General features: G+C 40.0%; 1 protein-coding gene across 2 annotated transcripts in view; it reads right to left on the bottom strand.

Moving 5' to 3' along the window:
- The window catches only part of LOC103594831 (CUGBP Elav-like family member 2), a 296,489-nt gene that overhangs the window by 34,142 nt on the left and 240,793 nt on the right, over positions 1 to 21,554 (bottom strand). For both annotated transcript variants that reach the window (XM_008578108.1, XM_008578107.1), the window contains exon 2: positions 20,882 to 21,078. In XM_008578108.1, the coding sequence (XP_008576330.1) occupies positions 20,882 to 21,059 (178 nt within the window). In that variant the 5' untranslated portion in view covers positions 21,060 to 21,078. The remainder of the gene's footprint in view (positions 1 to 20,881; positions 21,079 to 21,554) is intronic.

The raw sequence follows: 21,554 nt of genomic DNA, 5'->3' as shown, positions 1-21,554 counted from the left end.
AAAACTACAAAACACTTCTGAGAGTCATTAAATGGAAAAATACACTGTTACACAGGGTCGAAGACTCAGTATTGCTAAGATGTCAATTTTATCCAAATGGATGTACAGATGGAATGCATTACCAATCAAAACTGCAGCAGGCTTTTATCGTAAAAACTGTCTGACTGACTCTAAAATTTATATGGAGATGCGAAGAACCCAGAATAGCCAAAACAACTTTAAACAAAAAAGAGCAAAGTTGGAGGATTAACAGTATCTCATTGCAAGACTTGTTATAAAGCTATAATGATGAACACAATGTAGTACTGATGTAAAGATAGACAAATACGATCAATGCAATCGACTGGACGATCTAGAAATAAACTGACACACATATGGACAATTGACTGCTGACAAAGGTATAGAGGCAATCACCAGAGAAAGGGCTCAGTGCCCAAAAGATAGTGTGGCAACAACTGAATATCTACACGCAAAAAGTGAACTTCAGTAAATAATTCACACTGTATACAAAAATTACCTCAAAATAGGTCACAGCCCAAAACATAAAGCCCGAAACAATAAAACTTCTAGGTGAAAATATAGGAGGAAACCTTTGTGACCTTCAGTTAGGTTTTCTTTACATAAAATAAAATGACTTTTACCAATTTCTCCCTAACCTCCCCTCTCCAACTTCCCCTTTCCCACTTCTGGTGGCCTCAGTTCTGTTCTCTCCTTCTGAAAGTTCAATGAATTACTGTGACTGTTGTATCTTTCTTTTATTATTATTNCAAAAGATAGTGTGGCAACAACTGAATATCTACACGCAAAAAGTGAACTTCAGTAAATAATTCACACTGTATACAAAAATTACCTCAAAATAGGTCACAGCCCAAAACATAAAGCCCGAAACAATAAAACTTCTAGGTGAAAATATAGGAGGAAACCTTTGTGACCTTCAGTTAGGTTTTCTTTACATAAAATAAAATGACTTTTACCAATTTCTCCCTAACCTCCCCTCTCCAACTTCCCCTTTCCCACTTCTGGTGGCCTCAGTTCTGTTCTCTCCTTCTGAAAGTTCAATGAATTACTGTGACTGTTGTATCTTTCTTTTATTATTATTTTTTTTAGCTCCCACTTATGAGGACACGTGGTATTTCTCTTTCTGTTCCTGGCTTATTTCACTTAACATAATTTTCTCTAAGTTCATCCATGTTGCTGTGAATGACAGAATTTCATTCTTTTGTTTGTTTTGGTGAGAAACTGGTAAAAGGCCACAAAAATTATTACATTGTATAATGTTAATTACACTAATTATCCTGATTTGAGCATCACATATTGCACAAAGGTATTGATATTCAATGCTGTGCCCCATGGCTGTACACAATCAATTCTGTTTCAATAAAAGAATAAAAAAAAATACTAAGTGAATACAAAAACAAAACCCCAAACACACAATCAGTAAAAGAATAAATTGATAAATAAGACTTCCTCAAAATTAAAAATGTCTGCTTTTTAAAATACAGTGTGAAAAGAATGAAAAGACAAAACAAACTGACAGCAAATATTTGCAAAACATACATCTCATAAAGAACTTGAATACAGAGCATATCAAGAACTCTCAAAACTCAACAATAGGGAAACCCAATTAAAAAATGGGCAAAATATTTGAGCAGATACACAGGTATCAAATAAACACATGAAAATATGCTTTGCATCATTAGTCATCAGGCAAATGAAAATTAAAACCACAATGACATACACCACTGTACACTTAATAGAAGGGTAAAATTAAAAAGACTGATCATACCAAGTGTTGGCAAGGATGTAGAGGAACTGAAACTCTCAGACGCTGGCAGTGGGAATGTAAAATAGTATAATCACCTTAGAAAAGAATTTTGCAGTTTCCTGAAAAGTTAAATATGAACCTACTATATGATGCAGCCATTCCACTCCTGCATGTTTAGCTAAGAGAAACAAAAGCACATTCTACACAAATACTTGTACATGAACATTCATAGCAGCTTTCTTTGTAATAGTCAAAAACTGGCAACGACCCAAGTGCTCATCCAACAGAACTGATAAACTGTGGTATATCAATTCAACAAAATACTACTCGGCAATAAAAAGGAATGAACTTTTGACAAAAATGAACTATTGATAATGAATGCTGAAATAAATTATGTAGAACGAAAGAAGCCAGCTCAAGAAAAGTACATGCTGCATGATTGAAGCTATATAAAATTCTGGGAAATGGAAGCTAACATACAGTGAAAGAAAGCAGATCAGTGGTTGGAGGGTAGGGGAAACAGGATTCCAAAAAAGCCTGAGGAAGCTTTTAGGGGTGATAGATATATGTTGCTTATTTTGAATGTGGTGACAGTTTCACAGATATACATATATGTTTACACTTACAAATTTTACACTTTAAGTACGTGAAGTTTACTTCACGTCAATTATGCCTCAATAAAGCTGTTAAAAAGAAAAGACCATTTGAAAGTCTGCTACAATATTCTAAGAAAGTGGTACAAATGGAAGTGGTAATAGGAATGGACAAAATGTCTACAAGAATACAAAAGATTCAAATTCACAAGATTTGGATGAGTAGGCAAGGAAAGGTCAGGGATAACCCCAAGATTCTGAGATTAGAGAAGGTGGGACCATTAACAGCAAGAGGGGCAACTGAAACAAGAGCAGATAAGTTCAGTTTTGGACACATTGTATGCTGGCAGAACATCTTATTCCAAAGGGCAATTTAAAACCTGGGAGGAGACATAAGAGGCAAGAGATAGCAGCCTTTAAAATCTCCACTCTTATTTCAACTTCATACCTCTTCCTTATTCCCCCTGAGTCTATTTCCTTTCTGCTCCCCCCAAAATAAATTTTCTTCCATCTTATAATCTGAGTCCTGAAAGGAAGAAAATCCAAGTCTGGAAGAGTTCCATTCACCTCCACATGACCTTCTGGGAACTTCTAGGATCACAACCAGAGACAAAGTGTATCATCATCATACGGAGTTCCAAATATGCACTCAGCTAAGTGGAGTTTTCACCGCCTCATAAAAAGGTTGTAAGTGAATAGAGTGATGTATGAAAGAGGAAAAAGGCAACGTACACCACAGGATCTAAGGAACTAGAAGTGGGTAAGGCCTATGAAGTCATCTCTGTTTGCTGCCCACTCTCTGGGACATCAGTCTCTGCCAGAATAGAATTGTTCCTAAGAACTGCAGTGTGATTCTTCCCACCAGAGCCCAAGAAAACATCTGTAAGTCTGGCGGGGTTTCAGTGGAGCATGCTGCTGAGAGGGCTCGGCGCCTCTGCTGGCAAGATTGGTTGTCGGTTCCAACTACAGGGAGAACTATTTTTCTCCTTCCTTGTTTTCTTTTAAATGTCAAAGCTTTTCACACTACAGTGACACCCTAAAATGATTCTCTTACTTCCGTTGCTTCAGTTGAAACAATATTTTTTTCATGCTCCATAGAGTGCCCACCAGCTGATTCAAAACCAGGAATGCAATAGGGCACTCTAATTCAATGTGTCATGAAAAGAAAAAGAAGAAAAAATGAATAAGTTGCTGGGGAAAAAAATCCCTTTCTCTCGAATTTTTTACATTCACTCAATCAGCAAATGTTTATCACTGTTTTAAGGCACTATATTAAGTTCTATGATGTTCTACAAGGTCCATCAGTGGACTAAAATAGCCTCTGATTGCAAGAAGTTTAAAGTTCAATAAGACAAGTACATACACAAATGCAACATGACACAGAAAACACTGTGCACAGAGAGAGGGGTGCAAAATGTCATAGGAATTTCAGTGGAGTGGGAGATTACTCTCTGATGGGATGTCCAGGAGGAAATTAATAGACATTATCTTGTTATAACATATATTCTCACAACAATCCTATGAGGTGAATACTATTTATTGTGTATTTCTAGTGCAAAATGTACAGAGAAGTTATGCACTAGACTTTGAACTAGACTTTGAAAGGCCAGGATATAAACAATCAGAACTCGGAAGAAGAAACAATACCTTTAGGTAGAAGAAATGGTATAGCGTAGAAGTAAGAAATGCAAGGAGTTTTCAGGGAGTAATTCAATATAGTTCAACAAAAGTTATTAAGCACCTACTGGTTACCACACACTGTGCTAAGTGGTAAGAATACAGAGATATCAAAGACAACTCATATTCAAAAGGAATATGCATTCTGAAATGAAATGGCTAATTTCAGTATAACAATTATAGACATCAGGCATAGAGACATGCCCAGTTTCATACTATAAAACCAGAACAATGTAATGGTTAGGAGCAGGCACTCTATAGACAAATTACTTAAGTTTGAATTCCAAGTCTGCCACTTACTTTGATGTATTAGTTTTGTAAGTTTCAGTTTTCTTCTCTGAAGAATGGGCACAATAAATAGTATATATATTATATATTATATATATTATAAGGACTGTTGTGAGGATATACGTTGTAACAAGATAATGTCTATTAAGCCCTTAGTATAGGACCAGACACACAGCAAGTACCTATATAAATATTAGTTATTATTACTGTTATTGTCAATGCCACTGAGGACTGATACTACTTTTACTGAAAGGCCGATTTGTTGCGAATCTACACTATACCCAGAGGTGTTGCTGGGACACAACGTCAGACTGTAATGGCTCACTTAACTTCTGTGTACTTCAGTTTTCTGAGCTGGCATAGACTGGGTGTAACAACATCTTACAGTATGCCATTTTTCTGAGTGTTCTACATATATGATCTCACTTAATCTGCATAACAACCCTGTTCATTTTGCAGATCAGAAAACTGAGGCATGAAGTCAAGTATCTTGCTCTGTGTCACAAAGACAGGAGGTGGCCGAGAAGGGATCAGAAACCAGGCATTTTATCTCCAAGGCCCTGGTCTCAACCACTACACCAAGCTGCCTTTCAGTTCCACCACCATCCATGTCCATCACTATTTAATTGAAAGTTGGTATTTTATCCATAGGCAAAGAGTAAACAAAATCTAAACATGGCATGGAGATGAACCCAAACCAGGAAAAGTATATACCCAAACATCATGCCTCACGTCAGTATGAAGTCTTAACAATTTATAAAACTCTTTCACTCTCATTTTTTTTTTTTTTTTCCTTCTGGCTCCAAATGACTGGGGACTCTAAACAGGCTTATAAATACTTACAGGGCCTCATGTAAGAAATACCTCAGCCCTGCATATTTGAAGGTGCTAAAAGTTGACTTGTGACTGGAAGCAGAGTGAATGTGTTTTGTTTTGGAACTGTGCTGGGCACTGAGGGTGCGTGCAACCTTCCCAATACCTAATAAGCTTTATTATTTCAAGACTTGATTTTTAGCATGTACCTGGCAAGACACTGTACATGTTGGACAACTCTGATGCTCTTTCTCCCTATTTGTACAATGCAGTTTTTCTTTTTTTTTTTCCTTTTTGTCTTTTTTCGTGTCCGGCAACGGATTGCAACCCTCAGTGTCGCGCCCGTACTGGACCGGGACCGGCAACGGGATCGCAACCCTCGGTGCTGCGCCCGCACCTCGCTCAGCCAGTGAGCGGGAACCGGTCTGTATGTGGGATCCAAACCCTCGACGGGAGCGCCGCCGCACTCCCAAGCGGCGTACTGTAGCAGTGCGCCACCGGGCCGGCCCAATGCAGTTTTTCTTAAATTTTATTGGGTCAGAGAACTTTTAGGGGGGTGAAAAAAAAAAAAAACCCAAGCGGTGTACTGTAGCAGTGCGCCACCGGGCCGGCCCAATGCAGTTTTTCTTAAACTTTATTGGGTCAGAGAACTTTTAGGGGGGTGAAAAAAAAAAAAAAGGAAGAATGTTACAGATTCTCTTCCAACAATACACACACACTTGTATACCCTACCTCCCTCCCAACAGATTCTGAGGTCCCTGTGGACTTGGGCCACATGTTTTGTCTTTGTATCCCTGAGACACTGCGCACTGCCTGGCATATAAGGCTCTCAAAACATGTTCTAAGGATACACAAAAGCATCTCTCTGCTGCTCAGTAGTAACTCTGTAAAAATAGGTAAGTTGGGTTTTTGATCACAGAAAGGCAGCATTTACTTCATTCATTCAAGCTGCAGCTCATTTTTAATGCCTACTTCATACCAGGCACTGAGTTAGGCACAGAAATTTCAGAGATACAAAAGACAGTCTTCTAACAAGCAATGTAAGCTAGTTGCGTGAAAGATTCTTATGCAAATGTGTTATAAATTCCAAAAGATTTTCAAAGTGTGCCTGGAGCTTTGAGTTTTCTTTTTCTTCTTTTTTTTTTCACAGTATGGTATTATGTACCTACTTATATTTGAATGAATGCCAGGAAAGAAAATGGGAAACTTTTGAACTCTACATACAATATTAAGGCTTAGATTTAAGGTCATATGGATCACACATTGTAGGTAAAAGAAGTGGAGGTGTTAAAATCTAACACATCCTTCGGAGTAATTTTTAAGAGTAGATGAATCATTTTCCCTGGGATTATCAGCATTGCTCAAAATACCACTTAATCTTTGTCTCACGTTCCTCTTCTATAAAATGGGGGTAATTTTCCTGGGGGTGTGGGGGAAGTGGTGGGAGGGAAAGAGAGGATGCAATATGGTTTAACGGTTTCCTGACTTTGAAGTGTTCTAAAAATACAGCATTTTCATTGCAAACATGTGATGAAATATGTGTCAACACAGCATTCTGTGTTGCTAGGGCAGCCGACCAATAGTTTTACGTATATGCACGCAGCTCTTCAGCTAATGTGGGAAAAGAGAAAGCCGCAGTGATAGGCCTCTTATCTCTTGAACATTCTAGTTGTCCTGAAGACTGTGGCAGGCCCTCCAACTAATGATTAGACTGGGTTAAACAATCAAACTCTGCCATTTGACGAAGACTCTTCTTTCTGCCTCTTAAGCTGTCACAAATTTATTTGCCTTGGGGTTTAATCTATGACATAAAAGCCTGACATGTCCCACTTAAAAACTGTACTCCTAAGTACAGATTAGAGTGCAATTAGGTAGAAAGGAAAGACTTAAAAGATGTGGTTTAAAAAGTTTCTTTAATTTATTCATTACCTTTCCTTAAGTCTTTTTCTTCCTTCACAGAGATTAGAGCAAAGCCCTGGCTCTTGGAATCAGTTGCTCTTCAGAGACGTGGGCTTGGTGGAAGGATCCCATGTTTTGCACCCGTAGAGCTGAACACAACCCATACTGGACTTGCAAAACAGCTAGAACCCATCACCATCTGGCAGCTGTATGGTGGCCTCTATAAAATGAACTGGTGGTCACAGTCCAGTTCCCATTAGACAGATGTCCACTTCACAAAGAGAGCATTATACTCAGCAGCCTGGTTGGCAAAGAGGAGAGAGGACTAGGCATGGACACTGCATTTCTTTCTTTGCCTGACCAGGTTGCTCACTCAGTCGGACTGAAGCAAGCCCGAATGGGGCAGGTAGTATGGCAGCAGTTCTGAGAGGAATATTTTCATTTTCAAATCTAGACTGTGGCTTATTTAGCCACACAGTGGTTATCTTCCAAGACCACCACCAGGACATGCTGATGTCACTGAGGGACGGATGGAGGCTGCACCTGCCCACAGTGCTCTCATAAGCTACCGTTACAGTATTAGGGAGAATGCTTCAGGCAGAGCCAGCAGAGAAAGGCCCTCTTGAGCCTTTCCTGGGTTAACTGGCGTCTTCACCCACAATGAACAAGTCACTGTTGAATCCTGAAGAGAAAGGGCAAAGTGGTATTCTATTACAAGTGTAACTATCTACCTGGATAACCCACGAATATCTTATAGAGGATTTAAAAACTAAGGCCCTATTTCCTGTTTCGCTGCTGAGGTATTCAATTCAATCAGGATAGTGAAACTGGGACGGTCTGTTTTCTCCCTGCCTAATGCAAGTGTGAAGGAAAAGCATGTTTCCAGCACAGCAGGGGAGGGTACAAATTAAGCAATGTATTTTCTCATTGATTTTTCTTAACTCATGCAGACGTTTTGGTTCACATCCTCTTTTTAATAACCGAATATATATATATTTTAATTTGCACATATAAACAAAAACCAAACACCCAACTTAAGCTAACCTGACTTGAAGGATAATCTCTAAGAGGCAACACAGAAAGTGAAAAAGAAAAATTTCATTTCTTTTATTGTGTTTCATTAACTACATAATACAGTAAGAAAACCTATTCAAAATTGTTATCAATTACTATAATACTTCTGTACAAAACAGAATGTAAGTCCCCGTGTAAAGGATGGCTTAGTAATAAAATTTTCACATTTATTTCCTTTTCAAACTTGTGACTCTTCTAATTCTTATCCTAAGAATTCTTTGTGCAAAATGAGCTACCCTATATAGGCTTCTGAAGCCACTCATGATAATGGGTAGGGTGTAGGTGTGGGTAAAGAACCGGCCTCTCTGAAAAATGATATTCCTGACGATGTTTAGCTCAGGATGCTTAGAGACTCCTGCCATGAAAGTCAGTAAACGTCCTCTGCTTGTGGTCATGGAATGCTGCTCTAGTGCCAATCCAACATTTTCAAAACTGAGTGTAGAGGCTATATAAAAGGGAATGAAAGAACTGCGATGAATGTTGAAAAATAACTCAAAAGTAACACCTTGTTGATGGTAGTTTAGTTGCAATGTCAACTTTGAACAAATCATACAGAAAGATCTGTCTGCCAAAGACAAATCAAAATCTGAAAACCCCCAAATGAAGGAGAGTACAATATTAAACACTATGCAATATGCTGAGCAATATAACATAAGGTCTATGGTTATTAGAGGATATCCATGGAAATTTGGGCCAAAGCAAGATAATCAGACATATAATTATTCTGAAGGAGTCTGCTGTCTTCAAGGCCAGGTACACTAGATCTGGAACTCTGAATAATCACCTAGGTTTGGAATCTATAGCAGGCCCTCTTCCCCCAGAGATTATTGATTTTTATTGACTACTCCTCCCCTTTCTCATTCTGCCACATCCTTCCCTTTCCCATATAAGGCTTATTTAAGATATGTATATTCTTTTCTGGCAACCTAGTTGAAAAAGAAGCATCAGAAGTTTTCCCTAAACAGAAATGTTGGGAAACCCTTCCTAATACATATAGCTTACAAAATCAGACACCGTTAGTGTTGCTATTTTTTCATCTTTGTGTTGTTCTACTATATCTACTACGCACTACTTACAATTCTTTATTCAGTTCCCACCACATGCCAGGCACTGCACTCGGCAATTCATAGCCAACATTTTGTAAGTAATTTATTCATCAGAAACCTACCATGTAGGCAGTATCACATCCATTTGAAAAAATGGCATTCAAAGAAAGAAATTAACTTTGGGCTACCACAAAGTTTAAAACCCACCATGTGCGAGTTTTACAAATATACACACATACCTCTTATGAGGGTTAAGACTATCAGTCACTGTTTAGTGTCAGGTGTATCTGGATCCATCAGGTAGAGGCTGGCAGTTCTTCCAGGACCCTGCACTAAACAATGTTAACACTGAAAAAAGGTACTGAGGGCCAGCTTGCTCATTACTGATGCTTTTGTTATGCTAACAGGAGGGCGGGCGAACTTCATATCCTTGGACTTAATGGAGAATCCTCAGAAAGGTTCATTAGTGAAACTTTTGCCTATTCTTGTCCTAAACTCCTGACAGGGAGGGGAAAGAAGAAAGAAAACTAAAAATGAAGAAAAGGGGAAAGAAGAGATACGGACATTTTACTGGAAGGAAAAACATCAGACTCTTATCACATGACCTTGGTTCCCCTAACACTCTTGACAGGGAGGGGAAAGAAGAAAGAAAACTAAAAATGAAGAAAAGGGGAAAGAAGAGATACGGGCATTTTACTGGAAGGAAAAACATCAGACTCTTATCACATGACCTTGGTTCCCCTAACACTCTCACTTCTATTTTCTTCTTCTGTATATGAATAGCATAGGAATCTCATGCTTTTGGGGGGATGGGGCATTCTCCAGAAGAGAAAACACACATGCACACACACACACACACAGGACATTGGTAACCCAAAGCTGGCTCTACATTTCAAAAGAACTATGGCAGTCCTGTTTTTAATACCCACAATTCTTTCTCTCCTTTGGGGCAAAGAACATGGACTATTCATTTTCATATTCTCAGCATTAAGCATACCACCTTGTACACAGTAGGTATGTACTAATAAATGTTCACTGCCACGTGACTGGTACCCTGGCAAACACTTTGTGAGCTCTCCGGGCCACACCCTTCATCTTTTCTATTCTACATTAAATTCAACATTATATAAATAGGACCCAGGGCTTTCAAGGCTACCCTAAGCTCCAAATCACTGTTACAAAAGAGCTATGCATTAAGCCTTATGAAAGAGCTAGCCAGAGGTCCACTCCTGCGGACTGCTAGCTTAGCTGCCTGCCCCCACCATCTCCTTAACTTTCATAACATGCTCTAAGTTCACCACCTCTTCTGTGTAAAAGTTTGGTTCAAATTCTACACTGTGCCTGCTGTTCCAACATTTTAAGTACAAGCAGCAGAATTTCAGGGTTTAACACTAATTGAAAGAGCTTATCTAAATATAGCCTCACTCTGCACTTTAGCATCTTCAAAACTTCAATCATATTCTCTCTTTTTTTTCTGAGAGCACAATCCCTCTTTTTAATGTCTTGCTACAGCCTTTCTCCCTTTTCATTCTCGCCTTTTAAGTTAACCTTCTAGACCTTTCCATATGGGTTCACCTTCCTAGACCTTTGTGATTCATGCTGCTCTCCTTTGGAACTCTTCTATCTCCTTGATATATCTTCAATAACTTTTCCTAATATTGGGCACAGTGGCCTAGATAGGAGCTAAAAAGCTCTTTGTGAAAGATGGTGAATTACCTGTTCCTTAACACCTGGTGTCGGGTACCGTCATTTGTAATGTTCAGCATTTGGGGGCAGTTTTGACCACTAGCTTGTCAGAGGCCTTGTTTCCTATGCTCCTCTCTACATGTCTGAGATGCAGTTTCCACTAAACTACAGTAGTCTGGGAAACATTTTATTTTTTTAACTAAAACTAAAGAGAAGACAACAAAATAGCAGCAGGTGATAGACTTAGCTGGTGAGAGACTATAAACACGGCAGACGACACTAAAAGCTACTGTAAAGAGATAGGTCTTGATCCACATATATGCCGGTTAGGCTGCAGACTTTGTCCTACATAAACTTAAGGCCTAACAGATCCCAACATATTTTATAATGATCAGATTCTGGGTCAGTTAAAGAGTATGGTGAGTGAATATTGCGGTTAGGCTGCAGACTTTGTCCTACATAAACTTAAGGCCTAACAGACCCCAACATATTTTATAATGATCAGATTCTGGGTCAGTTAAAGAGTATGGTGAGTGAATATTGTCTTTCAATCCTTTAATTCTCTTCTCTAATTCCAATTTATGATCCTCTAATGGAAACAGAGAAATTATATTCCTTTATTCTTCAAACTCATCATTGTCCAAAGTATGTTTTATGAGTTTCTCCAATTTGAATTAACACCAGAATGTGGATCTGGATTAGAGACATCTCTGTCATTTACATAGAGAGTGAAAAAATATTGATCCTAAATACCAATTCCTGTGGTGTTTCAATTGCCATCGCCATTCTCCCTGCCCATTAGTTTTACCATTATAACCTTCCCCTGTTCGGCTAAATAGCTCCCTTTCCATTTATAGCAAAACTTGCTTCTTAGCTTGCTGTCTGTATGTGCCTGTCTACGTGACTCGGGAAAAGAGGCCTTGAGAAATCCATGCACATCATCACCCATCACCTCACGTATGTCTTTTTTTCTGTGTTCCTTTCTCCGTAGCATGTACTCATCAAGGCAAATTTGAAAATATCTTCACACATCTGAAGAGCCTGATTCTTTAATATATCTAAATGGTGTAGTTCACTGCAAGTATCTCTAGAGTTACTTCTAATATATCACTGAGATGACCTAATGCCTAACTGATTTTTCACTATATTTCACAGTTTGGGCCAGAACATTTTTAAATTCTCTTGACCAATTATCTTGGAAGCCAACATACTATCATCATTTTTGTTACCAGAACATATGAACCCATATGTTCATATGAATCTGTTGCTAAATCATTATTTTAGCCTAGTTTCCACTTTTCCCATTTGGCCAATTATCTTTCCATCCCTTCTTAGATTCCAAAAGTTTTGAAGATCATAATAACTGTTCTGTATTTATTCACAGTGGTACACCCTGGCATGCCTATGTCTAACTGGAGGGAGAATTGTTCTTGTAAAAGGTTTGGCCAGCCAATATTGGAAAACAAAGCATGAGATAGATAGATAGATGATAATTTTACTCAGGATCAGTAAAATTAGCGTGAGGAATAAACAACCTGAGACCTAATGTCTAAATTTTGTTAGCATCTACAGCCATATGTCCAAGGATGAAAATTCAGTCTTTTAAGAATCTACTATCATAAGATACGAAAAGCAGCACTAATTATACTGATGGTATTTCTCATTTTACCATGGTTGAAATGATTAAATAAACTTCTTCAAAAGGTATGCAATAATTTTATTTATTTTTTAATGCTATCATTTTAAACACTTCTAAAATCTAACTTAACTATGGTTAATTTTAAACTTTGATTAGAAGCAAAGATTGAAAGAGGAAGAAAGTAAACCTTTCAACCCAAATGCTTGATTATATGGGGTCTTTGGAGCAAAAGTGAGTAAGGGAGGGTAGATCATGTTGAGGCAGCTGTCAGACAATGTATATATGTCTCAGAATAACTAACAGCATCACCTTGTAGAGAAAGCCTCTTTCTGGCTAGGAAACTGGACTTCTCATTTCCACAGGACTGGTTTCAAAATGCAGTATGGTGATCCAACCTAGAATAATACGTAACTGATGGCAGAACACCTGTAATGTGTGGAAATCTCATTGGGTGCAAATAAAAAGGCAAATGAGGCCTGTAGGCAGGCAAACTATAAACGCACTCAATGGCAAATGCAAATTGTTGGATAACCTAGGCTTTGCTTCTCCAATCAACCCGTAATGTGTGTTGGAGGGATTCAAACAGATAGAAGCCATGAAGCCCTGGACTTACTACTCATGTCAAATTTCTACCAAAAAAATAGGCTTTTGTTCAAAGCCTATTTTCTTTATTCTTCTGCTATTTACTGGGGATAGATGACTAGGGACTAGCCAAAGTCTTAATGTCCCAGACCGAGGAGAAGAAAACAAAATGGCTAAAAGCAGCCTTGAGTAATTTCTTTTCTTCTTTGATATTGGCTTTCTCTGTGGGTCCTCTATGTCTCCCTCCTTTCTTTTCTTCCTTTTTCTCTCCAGAGATGTAAGGATCAAAATGTATCCATGGTAGATATTATCTGCCACAGTAGAATATATATATATATATTAAATATATATATATATATATAATATGTAAGGGGTATAAGAAATTATACCCTTTGATATAAGTAACAAAAATTCAGTGCTGTGATGAACAGACACAGTCCAGTCACTCATCACCAGAGTATGAAATATTTAAAGGGATTCCTTCTTGCTATAAGTTAAAAGAGGCTTATTTAACATTTCTCCCTCTTTTATCTCAATCAGCTCAATAGGTGAAGTCTGTGTAAGAAAAAATAATTAAAAACTCCATTTCAAAAAATGAATTGTTAAGTCTTTTAATATAACCATAGGATATAACTAGTAAATCCATCTTTCACTAAGATGTGATAAGGATCCCTGCCTACATCAATATAGAAATTCTGACCGCATTTTATATTTATCCTGTGGGTCCTTGGGCAGCCAACAACGAAAGGATGCTGTAATAACTAACAGATATTTGTGCTGACATAAAATGAATTCAGTATGAAAGCATCCTTCCTGTGGGCCACTGAGGTAGTTCTACCAAAACTGGGGCTGTCCCAGAAAATCGAGGGCAGCAACCCTAGTTTTCAAGAAATTTAGGACAGAAATCCTATCCTTTCCTTTACTTGTATGTATTAAAACATAGCATGGGTTCATCTTCCTGTGTTTTGAATTCTTTCATAATTACTGACTTTGAGATGACATCCTTTAAATAAATGGGCTCTAAGTCCACTTCTACTCTTTAAGGGAAGTTTCTGACAGAGGTTCTCAGGAAGAAAGGAAAGGCATGAAATGTGAAAGTGAACCTCTCCACCTCCACCCTGTCCCCTCCAACATCATTTCTTTCAGAAAAAGGCCAAGGGCTGGCCGACCCCGTGGCTCACTCGGGAGAGTACGGCACTGGGAGCGCAGTGGCGCTCCTGCCGCAGGTTTGGATCCTATATAGGGATGGCCAGTGTGCTCACTGGCTGAGCAGGGTGCAGGTGACACCAAACCAAGGGTTACGATCCCCTTACCAGTCACAAAAAAAAAAAAAAAAAAAGAAAAGAAAAAGAAAAAGGCCAAGGGTGTTCTTCACAAATTCTTAACATTTTAAAGAAAAAGAGAATAAAGTTTATAAGACTATCAACTCTCTTTAGACTACACCAGCAGCATTCACATTTGTTCTCTTACTGTATGTGGAACAGCTCCATGAGGTAGGTATTATTTCTACTGTATCAGCAAGGAAGTTCAGGCTCACTCTCTAACCTAGTGTGCAATACTAAGCACCAGTCGTAAGTCTCCTGACTTCAAGGCCTACTCTCATTCTACCATAGCACAGAAGAAGCTTCTGGATTCAGGGCTGTCCCTCTGCCAAATTCTGGAATCAGTACAGTTAGGCTTTGGTGTCTTTTTACCTTCTCCTTTTCCTTTTCCCCTCTCCCTGTTCACTCCCTGGCCATCTAGTCTTTTTCTCAAGAAAACTTTTCCATTGTATTGAACTGGGGAGAGATTAAAACAAAGATTTTATTAACGAATTCTTGAAGACTGAAGCAATGCCTTTAAGGTGGAAAGCAACAACTTGCCATTCTACTGTAAGATCAGCAGGGCCAGTCCCCAGTGTCACTTGACCAACGAGAAGATGAAAAAGCAATAGTATCGTAACCACCACAAAGCTGTTCTTTTGAAACTTAAAGGTAATAACCCTTTCCAAAGGAACCATGAATTTTCGTTTCACCCAGAAAACTGTGGGCTCTTAGAACTAAAGAGCTGCAGCTGCAGAGCAGTTATGCCATGACCTCTCAACATATTTCAAGAAAAAAGGAAGTTTTGTTCTTTGGGCCCACGGTACATAGTGATGGTCAACACAAGCCACTTCCCATTTCTATTTCTCTTTTGGCTGGGAAGTCGCCAAAAGAGAGACAGTAAATCGGATCAACAAGGCCTTAGGCTAGGTCTGAGGTTCCTGCCTACCTTCCAATTTCAAAGCTAAATGACTTTAACCTAGTCACTCAATTTCCGTTCCTGTAAAATCAGAGTAACCGTACCTAACCACTTAAGTTCAGAAAAATGTAAACAACATTCATTATATAAGATACTTTTTCAGGATGCCATGATCCCGAATTATAATTTTGATTGCCTAAAATATGGAGAGACTGATGGCCCAAGGCACTTAATTTACCTACCGCCTAAGAGTTTCGAGTTCGGCCTGGGGTGAACATGATCTCCATGTCTCCCCTTCCTCCACCACACCTTGATCTCTAACCCCTCAACTCTTTCTTTACTTCCCAGACCAGGAGCTACATTTTGCTTCTTCTGTCTTCCCTGTGTCAGGCCTCAGAGAATATTCTAACACATTTGCTACCCTTCCTGACCTGTTACCATATCTGCCTTGGTCACCTCCAACTCTAGGTTCCCTATGACTCCATCTCTCTGCTCATTCATGGATGGGTAGTCCCAGAACCACAAACATCAGGGCCCACTCTAAATCCACTCAACCTAAGTATAACTGGGCCTTCTCTGCTCTTCCACAGTTCTGCAATTCTTTCCCTTTTGAATTTTCCAAAGCAGTCATTTTAAAACTTTTCTATTCTTCTTAACTCTTCAATTCTACCCAGCCTTCTTAGAAACTTACTATTTACTGAGAAGACGGAGGGCATCTGTACTGAGAGTCTATTTCCCTCTATTATGCTGAAATTTTCTGTTGTTACTTCCCCCTAACTGCCCTGCTGTCTCAAACGAAGTATCTTTCCACCTTCTATATGTGATCTTCAGCTTGTCCTTCTGTCTCTTCAAGAACCTGATTCCTGTCCTTACACTTTCACTATCTCCTTTTGCTCTACACCTTATAACTTGGTTAAACAAACAAACAAAAACCTGCATGCCTAAGCTCTCTTTTCTTTCATGACCAGACTACTAGAAAGGGGAGTCTACACTCACAGCCCCCCACTTATACCTCTGTAATTCTTCTCCCCACCCTGACCTTCTTCTGAAATGCTCTCAAGTTCTCCAATCATATCTTATGCTTCTTGTCTGTGACCTTGGGTTCAGCACAATCAAAATTTAACATAATATGCCTCTCCCTTGTTCCCACCACTGCTGACCACTTTCCCACTTCTTCCAGTTGAGTCAGAACCTCCTGGCCATCACTGCCCCAATTTATTATCAAGTCTCCTTCCTTCCACCACAGTCATTATCTGCACCACTCGCTTCCTGCCTTTTCATTCTCATTTCAGAAAGCATCCTCCTCTCAACACAAATCAACACACTGCACCAGTCTCCTGGCCTCTTTTTGCCAAAATATCCTTCTTTGTTTAACAAAGAAATTTCAAATATTTTAGCCTGAGAATGAAGAGCCTCTAAGAACTAGTCCTTGCCTATAGTTCTAGGCTTTGTGGTTTTCTCTTCTATGTCATTTCATGTATTTCACATTTCCTCTGAACTCTGGAAGAATTCACAGTTTCCAGAACATGCCCTGCACCTTCTCACCTGCATGCCTGAATCAAGCCAGTCCATCTACTTATAATGTTCAACATTGTTTTGACTTACTGAAGTACTATTATAGTCTTCAAGATTTGGGAAAGATACCATCTTTTCCTTTCTCATGTAAGCTGCAAGTTATTATTCCTTCTCTGAACTTCCATAGTCCCAGTATGCCCATTTCTTTTTTACTCTTATCTCAAGTTCTTTCATATTATGTTCACTTACCTTATTGTCCCTATTAGATCTTAGGCTCTTGAAAATAGTGATGGTAAAGATAATAATAACAACCATAATAACAATCACCAGCTTAACAAGCTCCTTCCACAGTCCAGCTCTGTGCAAAGCACATAACTTCACTACCTCAGCAACCCTATGAGGACTGTCTCCAATTTCAGATGTGATTAAGTAATGTTCCCAAGGCCAATACCTAGGAAGTGGTGGAGCCAGAAATTGAACTTATGCTTGTTTGATTTCAAAAGCCATGTTCTTAACTTCTGTGTGGTATTTCTCACCATCCATAGACTCAACAGATAACCAGTGAATAAAACATGCTCTTTGTAAGTTCTAACAGGTGGGATAGTTTACAAAGCCAGATAATCCAGAGTTGCTGACCCTGCTTGGTCAATATATACATCTACAGGGAGAAGAAACAGATAGCTTAGACTCTAATTCTTAAAGCATGATTTCAAAAATAGAACAAAGTTTTGGTGTCTCATGACTAAACAACATAAAATGTAAAGTGAGAGAAAACTCTAATTCACCTGGATTAGATAATAGCCTAATTTTGTCTCTCTCCTTGGATCCATCAATGTTGATAATGCAATGAATCAAGACCACTCCAAAAGCCTTACTTAGATCATTTAAACCAATTCAGGCAGAGCCTCTAATAATACTAGTTTCTGAGACTCTGACATCAGCCCTGTGAAAACATGATAATTGTACTCTGCTGACTGAGTCAGAATCCATGTAAATTTGGGGTCCTATTTTACATACGAACAGGCAGATAACATATGAACACATAGGTATCAATACAAAGTGAGCAGTAGTTGTTGCTCTCTATATGTAAGCAGCTAAGGGCTGTAATCCTCCGAGAGGAATGTCATAATACAGCTCAAATCCCATTACAACAAATACCTTTACAACAGAGATGTCTGTATAACAAAAACCCTTTCAAGCTTTGGCTGACAGCCCACGTACTTCAGCAATATTTGATGTGAGACTTCGAGTTCACAGTAATGGGAATTGACCTGTACTTCCAAAGGTAAGATTTGAATGATTTCATCTGTAACTCCTATCCCATGATACCATGAGTTGGAGTGATGTATAATCTAAACCCACGAGTATAAAAACTAAACATAGAGACAGAAATGAAATCCTACCCTGCTCTTAAAGGGTGAAATTCCTTCCTTTCACTTTGGAAACACTTAGATAAAGAAGACCTCTAACCCAAGCCCTGAATGGAGCAGAGCAGGGCCAATTTTGTCTTATCTCACTGACAGGGAGACAGAAATGAAATCCTACCCTGCTCTTAAAGGGTGAAATTCCTTCCTTTCACTTTGGAAACACTTAGATAAAGAAGGCCTCTAACCCAAGCCCTGAATGGAGCAGAGCAGGGCCAATTTTGTCTTATCTCACTGACAGGCAAAATGATGTAGTACACAGAGACAGATGGACTGTGGTCAAGTCTCTATTCTGTCACATACTGGCTGAGTAAACTGGGCTATATTGCTTAATTTTTTCTGAGCCTCAGTTTCCTCATCTGTAAAATGTGACTAATATCTAATTTCAGGATTTTGGTAAGGACTAAATGAGAACATATGTAAAGCTCCTAACATAAGGCCCAATACATAGTAAGTGCTCAAAAAGTTAGTTCCTTCACTGGACTTCCCTTCCCCTTCAAGACCCTGGACTTCTGCAAGCTATTTTCATGAAATTAGCTATAAAACCTAACGGAAGTTAATAAAATATACAGTCTCAAATATAGTCTGGTAAAGATGTTGCTCAGAGGAACATCAGGGGAAAAGAGACTAACTAGGCCACACACAATTATTTACTTGACTGGGAAAAAGGTCTTTTTGACCAAGCTTAACACATGTGTATTCAAAAGCTAAAATGCAAGTAACAAGGCATTATAACAATAAATGAGCTCTGATTATTTTGTCAGAGATCATTGTGAAAAAAAGCCAATAAACCAGAATTTAGAGTCATATTTTCCTAGCCAAGGACAAACTGTTGTTATTGCACTAAAGCACAGTTTACTGCCTCTGGCTTCTTTTTCTGTAGGTGACATTCTAGAGGGTGGGAGACCCTTCCCCATTTGGTGATGCCTTAGCTCTAGTCCCAAACATTACCCCATCTTTCCTCAACAGCATACTGTTAAAGTTAATTATTAAGACAAACTCCCATCTTCTCCATTTGGGAAACATGTAGGTAAATAGTTTCAGAATATGTCCAATAAAGGTTCTCAAACTATTTGTGGGGTTTTTAATTCTACCAATTTTTAGACATCTAATTTTCTACTTTTCAAGGTATGGGAAAATCAAGTTTGTGGTGACAAAATTCTGTGTGCTTTTTAAAACAACCTCGGTGTTATATGATATGCTCTGAGATAGAAAACTAGAGTCTTAAGAACATATTCTGAAGGCATGTTGGTTTACCTTTATAAAATGATTATTGGCTAGGAGCTCTTAAATTCCTTAAAAGGCTCCCAAAAGTCCTACGAGATCTCAGCAACTACAGGGAACAAAGGTTGGCCCAACATTTCTCAGAGACACAGAATGTGAAAGTCTTAAAGATTTAGTCCTATCCTTTCACCTTGCCAGTAAGGAAAAGGCTCAGAGAAAAGTATGTACCACTGTTCTCATGCCCAACTAAAGTGTACGAGTATTTACAAGCCAAACAATGAGTTTTTAGGAACTCTTACGAGAAGCCACATGAAAATAAAATAAAATGCTGGACAGAAATACCAAGGCATGGAGAAAAAGAGACTGTGAAACACACAGAAAGACAGAGAAGCTCTGAGCAGAGAAATTGAGAGATCAGGAACAGAGAAAGAACAAAATTACCAAAGCAAGGTTAAAACAGTGAAAGAGACTAAGTGGTAGCAGTAGAGGAGATATTTCAAAATTCAGTCTGCACAGAGACCCCAGCACACAAAAATATCAACCCGGTACAATGGTTTCTGGCCTCTATTTTAATAACTGCACCCCCATCACCCCTATAACCATCATCTTAAAATGGAGGCAGAAACAACCACCAGATTGTGCTCTTTAATCCTACCATGGATAAGGGTTTACACCTCAAGCATTTTTGAAGGTGTGCTAACCACCTCGGGCCGCTAGGGCGCTACTCCCTGCTCCAGAAGGCACACTTGACTTAACGAGCCCCACCTAGCCGCTCTTTAATCCTACCATGGATAAGGGTTTACACCTCAAGCATTTTTGAAGGTGTGCTAACCACCTCGCGCCGCTAGGGCGCTACTCCCTGCTCCAGAAGGCACACTTGACTTAACGAGCCCCACCTAGCCCCCAAGAATGAATGTCCTTCCTAAAAGTGAGCCCTTTCTGCCTCCCCCCAGCGGCATGATACTAACTGTTCATAAGGCATTTCAAGGTCCCCACAAGCTATGAGAAAGTGAACTGCAATCGTAATCACACAGGCAACCAGAGGAAGACAGGGGTAGAAAGAGTTAGCTCGTGAAATGCAAGGCTGAGGAACACTATTCCTTCGATAAACAGCCACCCCGCCCAAGAAGAGCCTGCGCTGCCTAGAAAGTGACCTCACGGGAGCAATCACGCGCCTGGATGGAGGCGCTGGGGGCCTTCAGCCTCCTTCTCTCCCTCGGCCCCTCCTCTCTCTCCCTCCTGCATCCCACCTGTCCCAGCGGGTGGGGGCTTGGGGAGGAGCCCCAGGAGCACTGGGGCCACCAGCACCGGCCACTCCCAGCGTGCCCTCCCTTCTTCCCCCACAGGCTGCGGGCTCCAGGCGGCTCCCGCAGCCCAGCGATGCCCATCTGGACACCTGGATGACCCCCGCCGCGCGCACCCCGCGCTGTCTGTACCTTTACTCTGGGGAGGGTTCTGACTCCGGTCCCGGAGGACGTTGATCTGGTACACGGCTCCGTAAGGCTCAAAAAGTTCTTTCAGCTCCTTTTCTGACCAGGACCGGGGGATCTGTCCGACAAACATCTTAATGGCATCTGGGTCTGGTTGGTCTGAGTGATCCAAAGCTCCGTTCATCTTGTTGGCTGTGCCGTTACTGTCAAAAAGGGAACCGGGAGCCAGAGTTAGGGCTGCACAGCGAGGGACAGGAAGGAAAAACTAGTGGGGGTTGAAGGGGTGGGGAGGCGGAAGGAGGAGGAAGAGGAGCACGGGGAAAGTGCCTAATGAGTCGTAGAAATTTGATGAACTAAAACAAAGCAGAGGCACCATTAGGTTGCTCCTCGGCGGCAGCGGCGAGGCTTTCACTGCATGCTGCTGTTCTGCATCGCCGCCCGAGCACAGGGCAGCGCCCCGCCGGCTGTCACCCGGGGCGTGGACATCTCGGAACCCGGGCTTAGAAGGCAGCTGCAAGTTAAGTGCAGGGCTCGCTCCGCGAGGCAGCCATCAACGCATCGGCAGCATTATCAGCCCCACACTGGCTATCACCGGGAAAGAAAGGCAGGGCTGGATTTCTCTCCCCCTCCCTTCTCCCCGCCCTTTTTTTTTTTTTTTTGTGGGAGGTTTTTGGAAGAG

This window comes from Galeopterus variegatus, unplaced genomic scaffold, assembly GCF_000696425.1.
Source record: "Galeopterus variegatus unplaced genomic scaffold, G_variegatus-3.0.2 Scaffold1631, whole genome shotgun sequence".
NCBI lineage: Eukaryota > Metazoa > Chordata > Mammalia > Dermoptera > Cynocephalidae > Galeopterus > Galeopterus variegatus.
The sequence above is the reverse complement of the archived record's forward strand: the minus strand, read 5'-3'. Positions and strand labels throughout refer to the sequence as shown.